The sequence below is a fragment of the Carcharodon carcharias genome, chromosome 7 (assembly GCF_017639515.1).
Source record: "Carcharodon carcharias isolate sCarCar2 chromosome 7, sCarCar2.pri, whole genome shotgun sequence".
Taxonomy (NCBI): Eukaryota; Metazoa; Chordata; class Chondrichthyes; order Lamniformes; family Lamnidae; genus Carcharodon; species Carcharodon carcharias.
In genome coordinates, this window is record NC_054473.1 from 165,989,557 (window position 1) to 166,005,988 (window position 16,432).

The 16,432-nt window shown below is 41.2% G+C and overlaps 1 protein-coding gene across 1 annotated transcript in view; it reads left to right on the plus strand.

The window, feature by feature from the left end:
* The window catches only part of pkd1l2a (polycystic kidney disease 1 like 2a), a 160,319-nt gene that overhangs the window by 78,557 nt on the left and 65,330 nt on the right, over positions 1–16,432 (plus strand). Inside the window, exons 21-23 of the mRNA XM_041191701.1 lie at positions 7,625–7,748; positions 11,367–11,498; positions 12,665–12,893. Of these exons, the coding sequence (XP_041047635.1) occupies positions 7,625–7,748; positions 11,367–11,498; positions 12,665–12,893 (485 nt within the window). The remainder of the gene's footprint in view (positions 1–7,624; positions 7,749–11,366; positions 11,499–12,664; positions 12,894–16,432) is intronic.

The following is a 16,432-nucleotide window of genomic DNA, read 5'->3' on the forward strand; positions in this document are numbered from 1 at the left end:
CCAGCTCCTTGTTTGCATCCAAATAAGGACAGCGAATGGGTTCCCAAGGTGGGAGGATCAATAAGAGGGCCCACAACACTGGATGACCAGTAGCCCCCATGAGGAGAGGTGAGTACTGCTAAGGCAGGTGGCAGACCTCAGCATGGAGGCATTCTCTGAAGTGGGCTGTAAATGTAAAAATAAAGAATGCCCCCAGCTGTTAGGGCCATCAGTGTGGAGGGGGAGCCCACATTCAGGATTGCTTGTGTCCATGGCTGTGGCCTTCTCACTGCAATGGCTCTGCGATAGGGGGATTGAAAGGGACTCCAATGGCTCCTGGCCTACCGCAGGGAGATCACCACCAGGCAGCTGCCTGACTCCAGCCTCAGCAGGGGGCCCGTCAACATCAGGAAGATGATGGCACATTCTGGAAATGGCCCTTTAATTGTCCTAATTGGCTGCCCTCCTCCATGGAGTGGGTTGCCGGTTCCCATGATTACCCACTGCTCCCCCAAGCCCCAGCCTTCAAAACCACCTCCACTGGCTTGATAAGATTCTGCCCAATGTGTCTCTGTAAGGATTCTTCAATCTGATTGGTTAAGAGGATACACTATTGCTTGCCTATGGTCCACTCAGATCCCAGAACTGCTGTAGAGGATGTTGCAATGTTTTAACAGTGTAAACGCCCACAGAGATGAGCAGTGAACTGTGTATGTTCTCTGCTGAGTGCAAATTTGTGCCCAATATGTCAAAATATGCGCTCCTAATCTACTCCAAACTTGCTTTAAAATTGTGCAAATGTTTTGCATTATGTACCTCCTTTTAAGGAATTGCATTTGGGACTCTAAATATTCACTGGAGCAAAATCATTTGGCGAAAGTCCTTCTAGTTTAGAAAACAGCATATCCAGCAGCATAAAACAAAAACAGAATTACCTGGAAAAACTCAGCAGGTCTGGCAGCATCGGCGGAGAAGAAAAGAGTTGACGTTTTGAGTCCTCACGACCCTTCAACAGAACTCAGTTTTTGAGCACTGTTTTTGTTTTGGATTTCCAGCATCCGCAGTTTTTTGTTTTTATATCCAGCAGCACTGTCCATCCAATTTGTTATTATGATAACAAGCACAAGAGACACAGTGATGCATTTTGATGAGATCTATGTCATCACATTGTGTACTTGTAAACAACCAAAGGTTAATTTTAAACAGCCTATATCCTCAAAATATATCCAGCTCACCTTGAAAATGAAGTCAAGGTAACTTCATGGATTGAAAAGCCAGCCATTAAAAATAAAAAACACAAATAAAAATACCTGGAAAAACTCAGCAGGTCTGACAGCATCTGTGGAGAGGAATACAGTTAACATTTTGAGTCTGTTATGACTCTTCAACAGAACTAAGGAAAAATAGAAGCGAGGTGTATTATAAGCTGGTTTAAGGGGGGTTGGGACAAGTAGAGCTGGATAGAGGGCCAGTGATAGGTGGAGATAGCCAAAAGATGTCATAGACAAAAGGACAAAGAGGCGTTGACAGTGATGATATTAGCTAAGAAATGTGCTAATAAGTGACATTATGGGTAATTAAAAAACAACCTTTACAAGCTTAATAATGCTTTTAAAATTAGACACAGGAGGTATTTTTGTAATTAAATTCTCAGATTTGGATCCTTAGTTTTTCTTTAGCCTTGCCAAAGCACTTGGTGTCCCAAAAGATGAGTGGCAGCAAAAAACACTTATAGAGAAGGTACCTCCCACAGTAAGAGAAATTTGGAGGGTACATCAAGAGAAATCATTCTCATCTACCATTACAATCCAACACTGACTCAGGCCGGGAACAGGACCAAACTGTTTTGTCAGGTCGATGGGGAAAGGCTCCCAGTTGAGCAAAAGACAACTTTTCAAAACTATATATGGATTATATTGAACTACACTTGGGTTTTGTACAATCAGTGATCCATGGAGAAGAGCACCTAATAATTAAACCCTTTTTGAGTTTCCCCACAGATACTTGTTTACTTTTGTGTCTTTAAATCAGAAACAAGAAAAATAATGCTTCTGTTTCTACTTTTCTGAATGTTAATGCTCCCTCTATTGGTAAAACAATTAAAATTGAGAGTGTGACAGCTGCCAATTTATATTTGAAGCTATTCTTGCCAAGGTTTCTTCAAGGAGGCTTCAAATACAAATAAAGTACATAAAGTGTAAACTTAAAAGAAACTTAATTTTTCACAGAAATTTCACTAGAATTTAGCAAGAAAATTATAGTGTGTTTTTGATCGCTGCACTCCGTGGATACGGTACTAGTATTATTTATATTTAAAAAAATGCCTCAAGCTGTTTGCATCAGCATCACCTTCTGGACTTTATTATTTATAAATTGAATATTAATCTAATTTTAGCCTGTGAGAAACAGTACTAAATTTAGAAATCCATGTCGAGAAATCTGCCCATATGTGTAGTCATTAAGAAGAAAGGGTGTGTATTTATGTAACACCTTACACAACCTCAGGATGTCCCAAAGTACTTCACAGTCAATCCATTACTTTTGAAGCACGCTCACTGTTGTTAGGTAAACAAACACAGAAGGTAATTAGAACACAGTGAAATTCCACAAAGAGGAATGAGATGAATAACCAGGCAATCTGTTTTACGATTGAGGGATAAATGTTACACTGGGCATCAGTCGGACTTCCCCATGGTACCATGGCATCTTTTAAATCCAACTGAACAGGTAGACAGGGGGGGTAAAAATTGGATTTCATTGCACCTTTTCTGCAAGTGCAAAACATAGGTAGAATAAGAGTCAATGTCCCCTCCCAAAGTGTACCTGAAAGACGCCTGACCTAATATTGACCTGGCCACTTGTGAGATTTCTCTGGTGACAGACTAAGACAGGCATTAGACACTTACATATATAAATGAGGGACCTAATGTCTGCTTTGCACCCCCTCCCCCCAAAAAACATTGGATAGTACCAACAAAGGCTGGGGCTTCTTTCTTTAAATTTTCAAAATTCATCCCCATGAAGCCGGGGATGGAGTATTGCACTGATTCCTCTGATACTGACAATAATGACCCCTTTCCATTCCAGCATCCCCGCTCAGCATTTATTTTTTTAAGGCTGAGGTAGCTGTGGAGGTGCAAGAGGTGCCGGTAGCTTGCCCGAATTATGCTAATAAGGCCCAAGGCCCAACTTCAGGTTGGCCTCTAGCCTCCCAATTAGAATCACCAAACCTGGTTTGAGACATTCCTGGAGGTTTGATCATGTGTCACTCTGATCACGTGACACCTGATCACATGATCAAATATTTATTCCATTCCTTTAATCATTACCTCAATATAGTCACCTGATGAAGAATCCCGTGGTTTAATGTCGCTAATTCAATCGCAGTCCCTCCTCCCTGCTCCCTTGTTTCTTCCAGTGAGAATCCTTCATTTCTGTTCCTTTGTTCCCTATTCACCCATCAGTGGAAACACTCTTTCACTACTTACCCACAGTAAGGTCCCCAAGTTTCACTCTGCTCCTCTCTCAGTGCTACACCACTCACCACCTTGCTACTCCTGCTGCTGCTCCCAATTCCATGGACACTGGGCCCCATGCCTACCCTACTTATCAGTTTCTGTCCATCTGTCCCTCCAAGCTCCCATTCCCCTGGATCCCCATTTCCCAGTATCCCTGTATACCTCCTACACATCTCAAGGCTCTTCCATTCTTGATTTCAGAGACCCTTGATTTCAGACTCCCCATCCCACCCCACCCAGATCTCACCTCTCTGGGGTTGACGGCTCTAAGCAGCAACCAGTGGCAAGCTCTGTGGGAGCTGGAAAAAGATTCTGTTGAAAAATAATACAGTTCACTCTCCTTCTGACTCCCAAAGCCAGGCTACCAATTACTCATTACTTATAGTTCCTCACAAAGATATCTGTTAGTCATGCAGTCAGCAGTTAAATTAAATCACTGATCTCCCTGGCTGCTGGAGGCAGCACTTGGGATAGGAATGCCTGATTCTGTGAAAATGCAGGTCCTTTCAGGAAGGTTGGGAACTCTATTCCACAGTCAGACCAAACACTTTGTTCAGGACCAAAAACAAAGGACAAAAGGAACTTAAGCCCCGCTGTCTTGGTTTAATATCTCTTCAATGAGAAGACGCCTTCCTCAGTACAGCTCTGAATTCTCAATAAGTATGCAAATCCTGCAGTGGGGCTTGAACCCACATCTTTCGACTATCATCTAAGCTGACACAAGCATGCCCTTTGATGACTTTAACTTGTTATAGATTAGGAACTTCTGTCAACTGTACCGAATCCAATCCCAGAGTGAAACTGTAGCATCAGGTAGGAACTGAAACCAAGGGCTGGATTTCACTGGGAGGCACATTGCTCACCCAGCCTGTTGCAAAAATTTGCCAGTAGCCGACAGACCCAAAAGAAGCAGCCATAACGGGCTAAAAAAGGCAAAGAGTGGGACTTCCACCCCCTCAGTGGGAGGAAGTCCTGCCCTCGAGCCGGCCAATCAGATTAGCCGGCAGCTCCATCAGTCGCAACAGCGCCAGAGCAGAGTAATGGGTGCTGCTGGGACTGCAAGCAGCCATGGCATCTGGACCTAGTAAGCTGAGGGGTCATGGATGGAGAAGGATCAAGCATAGGGAGGGGACGAGGGGGTGGGAGAGTGTGTTTTGGAAGTCAGGCAGGGAGGAACAAAGAGTGGTAACATCCTGGATGGATATCCCTGATGCTCAAAGGGCATCCCCCACACACACCCCCCCCCCCCACCCCCCCCCCACTCCCCGCAAATGTTGTGCCCCCCCTTCCTTGCTGCCTTTACAAAGGTTTTTTCCAAAGTCGGCCTGCCCACTCCCGCCCACCTGCCCACACCAATCTCTTTGTGGCATGGGCAGTCTATCATGCAGGTCCATTAGCTTGGTAACGTGTTCAATTGACACTTAATTAGTTTTTTTAAAATGGCAGGCAGGCTGCTGACTTCAGCAGCTCGGCTGTGGGTGGGAAAGTGGTGGTCCTGCCATTCCTCGTATTTTAGATCCCCCCCCCCCCCCCCTCCCCCACCATAAACATGCCAACAGGGGGCTGTATATTCCAGCCCCAAGGCTGGCAATGAGGAATCATCACGGTGAAATTGTGCCTGTATGAACTGAGGGAAGGGAGTTAGAGGGAGAGCATTTCTTTAAGAATTACAAAGAGTGAGCTGTGAGTGAACTTTAAGGGGAATGTGTCTCTGTGAATAGGGGATATGGTAGCTGGAGCTTGGTGTCTCTCTAAAATGGTTGGGTCAATGCATCTGAAAAGGAGAAAAAGTACTTTGTTTTGGAAATATATCAATATAGAAAAACCCAAAAATATAAAATTCAAAATCTTCCAAAATTCACAAAATGCTTCTAGGCTCACTGCATCCAGAAATGCTGCAGGAAAGATCCAGGGCATCTCCTCAGTCAATGCGTTTTAGATCCAGGGTGTCTCCTCAGTCAGGGAGTCTCAGATCCAGGGCATCTCCTCAGTCAATGCATTTCAGATCTAGGGTGTCTCCTCAGTCAGGGAGTCTCAGATCCAGGGTGTCTCTTCGGTCAATGCATCTCAGATCCAGGGTGTCTCCTCAGTCAATGCGTCTCAGGTCCAGGGTGTCTCCTCAGTCAAGGAGTCTCAGTTCCAGGGCCTCTCCTCAGTCAATGATTCTCAGATCCAGGGTGTCTCCTCAGTCAGGGAGTCTCAGATCCAAGGTGTCTCCTCAGTCAGGGAGTCTCAGATCCAGGGTGTCTCCTCAGTCAGGGAGTCTCAGATCCAAGGTGTCTCCTCAGTCAGGGAGTCTCAGATCCAAGGTGTCTCCTCAGTCAGGAAGTCTCAGGTTCAGGACTTCTTCTCAGTCAATGATTCTCAGATCCAGGGTGTCTCCTCAGTCAGGGAGTCTCAGATCCAGGGTGTCTCCTCAGTCAATGAGTCTCAGATCCAGGGCGTCTCCTCATTCAGAGAATCGCCTCAGTCAAGGTGTCTCAGCCAGCTTCATTCCGGAGCCACTTTGGATTTTCTCTTCAACTGTAGCATTGGTGCAAAATAAAATTATTTCACACTGTACTGTAGTTCAACCACATTGTGCTTGTTTATCTTAGTAATATCTGTGCAAACCTTGCTGGATTGGCCAAAACAGCACAATCAGGGAATCTTAAAAATCAGCAAGTTATCTTCAAAACAACTGACACTTGGTGTTAGATGTAATCTTTTACATTGGTTTAAGATTCAATTTGCCAGATTCAGACCTGCCCACAAAGCTGGCCATACCTTGGCTGAAATTGCAAGATGGTGCCAATCGCACTGATTCAAGAAGACCCTTCGAATTGTGTATATTTTTTTAGGCACACAGGCACCAATAGGTGTGTTTCAAAAGTATTTTTCAGATCAAAAAATATTTAGTTTACCACAAAACTGGCAGATGTACACCAATGAAACTAACAAATGTTCATTATAGCTTTTTAAAGTTATTTTCAATGATTTCGAATTAGGCATTCAGAGGTGGAGGACTGGATACTTATTAAAAATGCTTATTTTTGCTGATCAACCCAATTTTAGCTGTGTTAATAAAACTGCACCAGTTATCACTCTTAAATACATCAAGGAAAACTTTTTATTTGGAAGAAAAAGAAAATGACAATTATATTCTATTACACTGCCCAATTGCAGTGGTTCATGGAAGATTTTATATTTGTGAATACTTAAATTAATTTTTGTCAGAAACTCAAACTGCAACCCTAAGCAGCACAAGTTTGAATGCATTTTGGGTGCAATTTCCCGATTTGCACCCAAAGCAAAATCCTACCCAACTATTTTGGTTTGAAGGTAACGTTTCCATGAATTTTCCAAGTATCATCACCTGTGGCACACACGTAACATGTAGATTTTTATAGATTTTACAAACTTGGTTAAAATTTATTACAAGCTACAAATTAGGCTTTAATGGAACCTAAAGTTACCCCTTCATATAAATTGGGGCCAGCGAGATATTAAACCAGATGAAAGCACAGAGAACTTTTAATATATCTCTATGAAATTTAAAACAATGAAAGAGAATTCTGTTTAAATCTGGTGCAGAAATATTACTGGAGGGTTAATGTGCCTGTCTGACAAACATTTAACAAGGTGGATTTAATGTGTAGTGTGTAAATTAATAATATAACAGGATAGAAATTTATCTGGATAGCAGCAGGAAATAGAAACGATAATGTCAGCTGCTTGTTACACCACCACCACCCACACCCCCGCCACCCCCCGCAACTTAATGTCCAATTCAATTGACATCAGTAGATCTGAATATCAGGCGGGAGGTATAACAGGTGTCTCTATGTGGCATGATTCTCACTACCTGCTAAGACTGAATTATATATAAAAGAATTTCTACTAAGGTGAAGCCAATCTTGATGGAACTTTGGCAGTCCAACATATGAAGAGAGCTCAAATTGTTATCAAATTTATACTTAATGCTGATTATGAAAGAACAAAAAGGAAAACATTATTTTTCAAAACCTAGAAATTATCCATGTTTAACTGATGAATATTCTGAATTTCCCTTTTTGCCTTGATCACTCAGGGAACTTTTATCAAATAAAGCCTGACATAAAGTGAATTGCTGTTGATTGTGTTTGTAGGGTACCAGCAGACAGCACAGAAGGAAATTCCATCATTCTGGCTGATTCCACTGTGACGAGCTTCACCCTTCCAGCATTCCCATCTCTGCATGTTCAAGATGACATGGACACAGTTGATGTGCGGGTGGGTACAATGCACCATAAATGAAATTGTATCATTTATATAACTCTTATGTGCCTGCTTGAGTGGAAAAGGATGAAATTTCAATTTATTCTAAAGTCAATTAAATAACTGCACTGGGTGAGCACATGGGAGCTCAGAAGATGAAAGGTAATTTTTGAGCAAATTACTTTGTAAATTCCATCAGCAAACGAGACATCTGTGCTCTTTCCTGGCCCCATAAATCTGTAAAACAAAACCCATAAACTTACCTGGTTTGTGAGTGGCCTGCAGTGGACATTTCATGATAGCTGGGTAGGCTGTTCAACACCTAGTGCCAGTGGTGAATGTGATGTGTGCATCAGGATCCTAAACCTTGTGTAGAAATTCCAATTTGCATATTATAAGTGGACTTCCAAGTGAAACAGCAGGTCATCTGGTATGCCCATGTGACTGCCCCAATATCTAGTTCATAGTTCATGTTAATATTTTAGAGGTAAATTTAAGGTTAACTGTAGAAAGTAGGATAAATGCAATTGAAACAGCTTGATGTCAATTAGACTTAAAAGGTTGGGGCCATGTTGACTTAAGGGGCTAAAAGCTAGAAAGGTAAAATGCTGAAACAGCAGGTGGGTTTACTTAGCGAGAAAGCTGGACACGTAATGTCTACATTGCTTGCAAAGAAGTGCAGTCCAGTTTTGGGAGTTAAATTAGTTTAAAAGCATTCAGTGAACTCTGAAAGGCTACATCGTCATGGAGGTGGGTGGAGCTTAAGAATGCTCTCTGGTTTCAATTTATCTGAGTGCTCTGCAGCAAGGGAAGAGTCTCCATACTGAAAAGGGGCTGTTGTTAACAGGCTCCAGGCAATTACGACTCAGAAAAGCACTTGGAGCCATTTGGTGCAGCTGTGTCGGTTGCAGTTTGGACCTCATGTGATTTGCGGCTGACAAATAAGCCCATGGAAGCTGTTAGCAGGCTTCAGGCAGTTAGGGCTCAGGAAAGGCTCTGTGGAGCTGAGAGAGTGGCGGAAGGTTGCTAGTTCCTTGCTTGGGCTCCAAGAAGCCCTAGAAGCCATTTATAGCTCAATGCAGTCAGGGGAGAGGAATTCTGAGAAACCTAGGGGCAATGCCAGCTGAGTGAAGCTAGCAGTCTGAAAGAGTTGGAATTGTGCTAGTAATTAGATGTGGGAGTGCAGTGTTGTGAACACAGTCTCAGGAGAAGAGTTGAGCCATCAGAAGATGAGCTGTTATTGAGGCAGTTCAAGTTGGGGTGGCTTTTGACAAAATTCAGAAACCAGATCTTTGAAAGTAAAGATTTTAATTCCCTCCTGAGGGAGACAGAGTTCTACTAAGATTTTGTGATTCTGACATCTGTGTGGGCCGCTCTTAAATTCATGGAATCTGTCTTGGTCACATTTGCCATTTAATATGCAGTATGCACAGTTTGCCTGTTAATTCAAGTTTACTTCATGTTAATTCTGAACATTAGAGCATAAGATAGATATTGTAAATTGTTTTACTTCTATGAATTTGTAAAGTTTATTTTGTTTGTTTAAAACCATGGAATCTTGTGGCTTTATTCTCCTTCAAACTTTGCCTGCTTTAAACAAAACGGTACTGGTCACATCTGAAAACAGGGGAAAAAATCATTCCCATAGTTTCTGTATTCACATAACCTTTAAACTGAGTACATTATTCAGCACTAGAGTGAAACTATTCTTCAGGGTTTCCTGTTGAACCTCATGCACAGTTCCTCAAATCTTGGGCGGCCTTTTGTTATATTCTGAACACAATGATTTTCTTTTTAAAAATCAGCAACTACAGATAATACAGGAGGAAGACAGAATAATGTCATCTCATCTGCTTTATATTTAGTTTATCTTATGAATTTACCATCTATATTTGACAACCTATCTTGAATTCCTGCATTTAGTCCACCTTTATAGCACATTACAATTTGCAAAGTACCTTCTAGTCATTGCTTTGTTATTGAAATATAAAGAAACAATTACCCTTTGTGAAAGTAGTGTCCTGAATGAGGTGGAATTCATGAGAATTGGACACAACTAGTGACAATTTGGAGAATATGTATCAGCTGGATCTTTCAATTTGCTCAATAATTCGCACTCCGTTATGTGCCTGACCTAGTACGTTTTAAGACTTTATTAAGATAATCAGCAAAATGAACAGCATCAAGACTGGAGTTATACTGCCTTCTGTGTGAACTCAAGCTGGTGTGAGGCAGTCACTTGGAGGGGCCTTATACCTTGTGGTTTCAGTGCACTCTGTAGCCTCTTGTGTTATATCACCACTTTTATATTATGCTCAATGAATACCATTTTATATTAATATAGAAGTTGCAATCTTTAATCAACTACAGAAAGAAGACTTTAGTTTCAACACAAGTCTGTATTTTTTATAAGGGTGGAAACAAATGACTAAGGGAATAACTTTTCAAATCACTGTCCCACTTTATTGAAGAAAATAAAAATCTGAACATAATGGGCGGGACTTTCTGCTCCCGCCCACCGTCACAATCTTCCGGTCCCACCGCAAATCAATGGACTTCTGGCTGGGGCACTGCCTCGCCTGCGACGGGGCTGGAAAATCCCGGCCAATGTCTGCTTTAGGCTTAGTATTAGATGTCTCCTTTCTTATCAGCATGAAAAGTCCCTGAGTCAGTGAGAAACTTGAACCTAATATTTTCAGAGAATATTTCTAGAGAAAGGTGTATCATTTAGGCACATAGATTGGATCCTAGTTCTGCCAGGATTATTCCCCCTTTAGACCACGCCTTTAAATCCCAGTCAAGGAACTATTGGTGTATCTTAAACCTGTTCCCTACAATGGAAAGGGGGCATCCTGGGGGTGTTTCCAAGCTTCTTTGGGAAAATCCTCTCACTGCACCCTTCAATCGCTGCGATGGAACTTGTGCCGGTAAAGGACCCAAAGCCTCACTGGGATAAAGCAATAAGCCTGGAGAAATCAATTAGATTTGCTTATTGAAGTGGCTCCAGAGGGAAAGAGGAATTTAGAAAAACAAAAAATTCTTCAGCCCCTTCGGATCTCTGGACTCTGTTCAATCTTAGAATGGCTTGCAGCCTTGAACGTGAATAGACGGGGATTTTATTTCACCATGTTAATGTTGCAAGAGGCCCCAGGAACTTTCAGGCCTTAATCCCTTCCCACTTAGTGCAAGGACTGGAATTTATGGAAATAATTTGAACAGAAGGTCCTACCTTCTCCTCTAAATAACAGATTTGATTAGATTTGTAATCAATTTACAACTGTAATTAGAATCGGTTTTACATGTCCTGGAAGGAACTCTGGTTTCATCATTTGTAATACATTTATTAAAAATGTGCTGCATGGTCTTCATTACTTCATTATTATTAGTTGGACCATGTTAAAGTCAATGGAAAATAAAATTGGACGGAGTGTAAAACACACAGCTGATTCACAATGTTAGTGCCTGAGGTGAAGGTCACCTCCTTCATTTTTACTATATGAATTCCAGGATTTGTACTGCTGTGTTAGGGATGGCATTTTGCAATGCTTCTGTTTTTCACAGAAAATTACAAACCAATGTCTTTGGTCATCATTGAAATTCAGCAATTACTACTAAAGCTTTATCTTTGTTCAGGTGGTGAGTTTTTCGGTAAATCCTTTCATGTGGACAAGGAAGAATGAAATCTCAGGAGCTGTGAGTGGTCTGACACTGACATCAGTAAATGGCACAATTCATTCTGTCCAGAATCTGACAGAGGACATAGAGGTAAATCTGCAACCATTTCCAACAGAGACAAATCTAAACATCTCCCCATAATTGTCATTAAAAAAGGATTATTTAATCAGTTGCTATCACTGAATCCCCACCATCAACATCCTGGGCATTACGATTGACCAGAAACTTAACCAGACCAGTAATATAAATGCTGTGGCTACAAGTCCAGTTCAGAATCTTGGAATTCTGCAGTGAATAACTCACCTTCTGACTCCGCAAAGCCAGCCCATGCTCTACAAAGCACAAGTCAGGAGCGTGATGGAATACTCTCCACATGCCTGGATGAGTGCATCTCCAACAATACTCAAGAAGTTTGGCACCATCCAGGTCAAAGCAGCCTGCTTGATTGGCACCCCATCCACCACTTTGGACAATCACACCCTCCAACGCTATTGCACAGTGGCAGCAGTGTATACCATTTACAAGATGCATTGCAGCAACTTACCAAGCCTCCTTTGACAGCACCTTCCAAATCTTCGGCCTCTACCACATAGATGAACAAGTCCACCAAGTGCATCAGAGCATTCACCACTCTAACTTGGAGCTATATTGCTTCATTGTCACTGGGTCAATATCCTGAAACTCCCTTCCTCAAAGGACTGTGGGTGTACCTACACTACACGGACTGCAGCGGCTCAACGTGGCAGCTCACCACCACCTACTTAAGGGCAATTAGGAATGGGCAATAAATGCTGGCCTTGTTAATGATGCTTACACCCCAGGAACGAATATCAAATGCAGAAAAAATTATCTCAGCAAAAATCACATAGGTTACTGTGGTGTGTCCCTCAGCCCAATTCCAAGCTACCTTTAGCTACTTGTATATATAATTCTAATTCCATAAGGGGAATGTTGGTAATATTGGAATGGGATTGGTTCCATTCCAATAAAATTATTGCTTAAAAAAAATTTAGTTTAGGTTTCGAACGTCAATTAGTTCATCGTTGAGTGACTTTCAAGATCCTTAAGACAGGTAATGGCAGAGCATGTGTGTCTCCGAAGAAACACATGGGGACAAGCTTGAAAAGAAGAATTTGACAGCACTGTATCGAACTCTACCAGAAAACTAAAATAAATTGTGAATGAGGCTTACTGCTAAATCTTGGGACCACATTTCCATAACTTTTGAATTGTAAAATAGCTTGTTTCTATCACAGATAATACTTCCTAGATCTAATGTGATGCATGAGAATTGGACTGAATTCAAGCTGGTAACCAATCTTACCACCATTCAAGTGAATGTAACCTCAGACAGCGGCACTCTGCTGATTCATCTGGAGCCTGAGCAAAGCATTCCCCTGCTCCTGTACTTTAACTATGAAGCTGAACCCAATGAGACCAGCTTTCTAGTAACCACACAACTACCTAATGTTAAGTGCACTGGAGGTAAGAACAAGCGAAAGAGTGAAGCAAAAACAAACCTCTGCATGGAGGACGGGCTACAAAAAAGCAAGCAAAAAGAGTGCTATCCTTCTGCACTTAATGGGATAGCTCTATTTTTTTGAAGAAGAGTCATATTGGACTCAAAACATTAACTCTGTTTCTCTCTTCACAGATGCTGCCAGACTAGCTAAGTTTTTCCAGCACTTCCTGTTTCTGTAGATGTGTGTAGAGTACCACATTTTTATAAAAACAGAAGAGTTCTAGAGCATAGAGGAGACCATTCAGTCCATTCCACCCATGCCAGCTCTCTGAATGAGCTAGCTCTAAAGTCCCATTTCCCTCCTTTTTTTCAAATGATTATTTGCATTCCTGTGAAAAAGTTATGAATTCTGTTTCTAGTACAGTACCATTTTAGGTCAAACACACCATGTTTTAATGGCTCTCTATGTAATGAAAAGTCTCCTACCCTCTTTCCTAACTTTCTGATTTCATTGGTGTGAGGTGGGGAGAGCAAAGCACCATCCCCAACCTGACACCACTTGGATCTGATGATAAGATGGAAACCTTTAACACAGCACGGTACTTTCCATCACTAGATTGGGAGAAACAGTACAGTAGACCATCAATATTTGCTTCTAACTATAAAGGTTTCCTTTTTATCCTGGGGCTTTGCATAACTTACTTTTATACCATAGACCCTTCTTTCCCCTCATATGCCTTCGAATCATACGACACAGAAGATGGTCCTTTGGGTCTCTGTGTCTGTGCCAGTTCTCTGAAAGAGTGATTCATTTGCTCCCACTCCCTTGCATTTCCCAAAGCTTGTCGATGTTGCTCTTCCAAGAATTATCCAGTTCCCATTTGAAAGTTGCAAATTAATTTCAGGGAATGTATTACAGATCATAACAACACACTGCGTAAACATTTTCTTCCTCATGTCACCTATTGTTTGATAACTCCATTAAATCTGGTACTGAGCTCCAATCCTTCTGCCATTGGAAACAGTTTCTCCTTATTTACTGTATCAAAACCCTTCATGATTTTGAACACTTATCTCAAATCTCCCCATAACCTTTTCTGCTTTAAAAAGAATAATCCCACCTTTTCTAATCTCCTCATATAACTGAAGTCGCTCATCTCTTGTACCATTCTAGTAAGTCTCCTCTGCTTTCTCCAAGGCTGTGACAGCCTCCCTACAGTGTGGTACCCAGAATTGACTGCAATACTGTCACCTCATTATAATTACCAACTGTTCAACTGCTTTGAATGACTGAATGTGTTAAATTTCTACATATTTCTGACTCTGATAAATTTTGCTTGAGCCCTTATTTTTGTTGTTTCCACAGTGGCTTTGAAAATAGTATTTCTGGGTCTGGTTGAGTAAGCTGTATAAACGATAGTGATTTTCCTCTTCTGAGTAAATACAGGTACCCACAGAAATGTTTACATATTCATAAATTAATTAAACAGCATTTATTTAAAAGAACATTTCTTCAAATGCAAAACTTAAACATATCACTTTAACCTGTCCCAAGCATTCAATTCTTCTGATTTAAAAAACTGGCATAGCCAAACAATGAGAACCTTTGGGAATTTGAATCAAAAACTGAAGACACCCTATATTATGACACAGCGTATGGTAAAGGCTGAGTTGTTCAAAGCCAGAGGGAAGCTTGAAACAACTGTCAGAACCCATTTTTGCAATTTGTATGTTTTGAGATGTAAGCTTTGAAGTCAGTAGTAATAAGACCACCGAGTCTCAAGAGGTTTTTATAAAATGAAATTAAACATTTATTAATCAAGAAGAATTGTAAACACATACATATGTCTACAAAATTACTACTATAATAATTACAAAAATCCCCTAATTAATCTGACTCTCAGTTACACCCCTGTTGAGGCAGCAGAAATCTTATAGGCCTGAATTTTTCAGGCGGCGGACAGGCTCGGAGAGAGTGGACAAGGGCAGTCACAGAGCCAATCTCTGCCCACAATCAGCTCTGTGCCACCATTTTACGTTGGTGGGCCAATTAAGGCCCACCCAGCATAAGACACAAGCCGTAGCGCTCGGCGCTACTTGTGCAGGCAGAGGGAGGAGGGAAAGTCGGGGCCAGCACTTTTGTGCATGCATGCGAAAGAGCGCTTCAATCTCTCTGAGGCACAAAGCTGCCTCAGGGAGATTGAATCAATATTGAAATAATTAAATAAATGGTTTAAAAATGTGTTTAAACATGTCCCCTCATGTGTCACATGAGATGGGACATGTTTTTATATTTAGGAAAAGTTTTTTATTTAATAAAAGCTTTAGGAAACCTCATTCCGCTCGTGGATGAGGTTTTCTAAAAAAACGCGAAGGCCACTTGGCATCTTCGCCTGCCCATCAACCTTAAAGTTGGATGGGCAGCGTTAACATTTACATCAATTACTTTCTTAATGGCTTTAACCAGCCTTTTACATATCAGCGGGCACGCAGCTGACTCCAGCGCATGCCTACCGAACAAAATATCATTGGAGTGCACGATGATGTCATTTTACGCATTGGCTTGTCGGGCCTGCCCTTGCATGCCGACTGAAAAATCCTGCCCATAGATTTAAAGAGATGCCTGGTAGAATACACCCTGGACAGTCACATTCAAAATTAGTTTCTTTCAGCTCTGGGCCCTTTCAGACAGACCTTAGGCTTAACAGCCTGGAGGATTCTCACACTTGTTGGATCTTAAAATGACTCTGCTTTACCCACAATCTCCTTTCTCCTTTATGCATCTCTTTCTCTTTGAATGTAAGTTTCCCATTGTATCACTAAGCTTTTAATTTTACCTCTTCTAACAATAAAATCCTTTGATACCATCAATTTTATTAGTAAGCCAAAAAAAGAAACACATCACTTGGCATCTTCTAGCTAGGTGCACAAATTCACCCATTCTTTCAAAAGGTTTATTTAAAAATGCAAATTGCGCCCTTGACACCTATGTTTCTAAACTTCCCCATGTTTAATTTCCATTTCAAACCTACTTCTTTCTACACATCAAAGCCTCTAGACCACCTGACTTTAATCCAATTAAGACACACAGACACACACGCAGAGCCCACTAGACTCTATTTTAAAAAATAATTTCCAATAACATTATAGGCATTAATCTCGTCATGACACCCGATTACTGTACTAGTGTCTGGAATACAACATTCGAAAGTACAAGATTAGTGAATGTGAAGTTCTTGATTTATCAGAGTCAGAAAGAACTAAATGAGAAAACAGTCAGTTGAAAAATTCTTTAATCCTCCAAAGGGTTTTCTGGTATTTATAAGATTAAAACAAATCACCGATATTCAGCATTTCATGTCTTGGTTAAATCTAGCCAAAATGGGCAACATTTATAACTGTAACTTGGATAAAAAAATTAATCTATAAATAAATTTAATTTATTCAGTCGCCTTGGAGCAGTAGTCTTGGTTATAGGTCTTTAATTCAGGGCTGTGTTTCAGCTGCATTTTGAATAGTCAGTTTTTTCAGAGTTATGTCAGAGTTTCCATGTGTTGTAGAT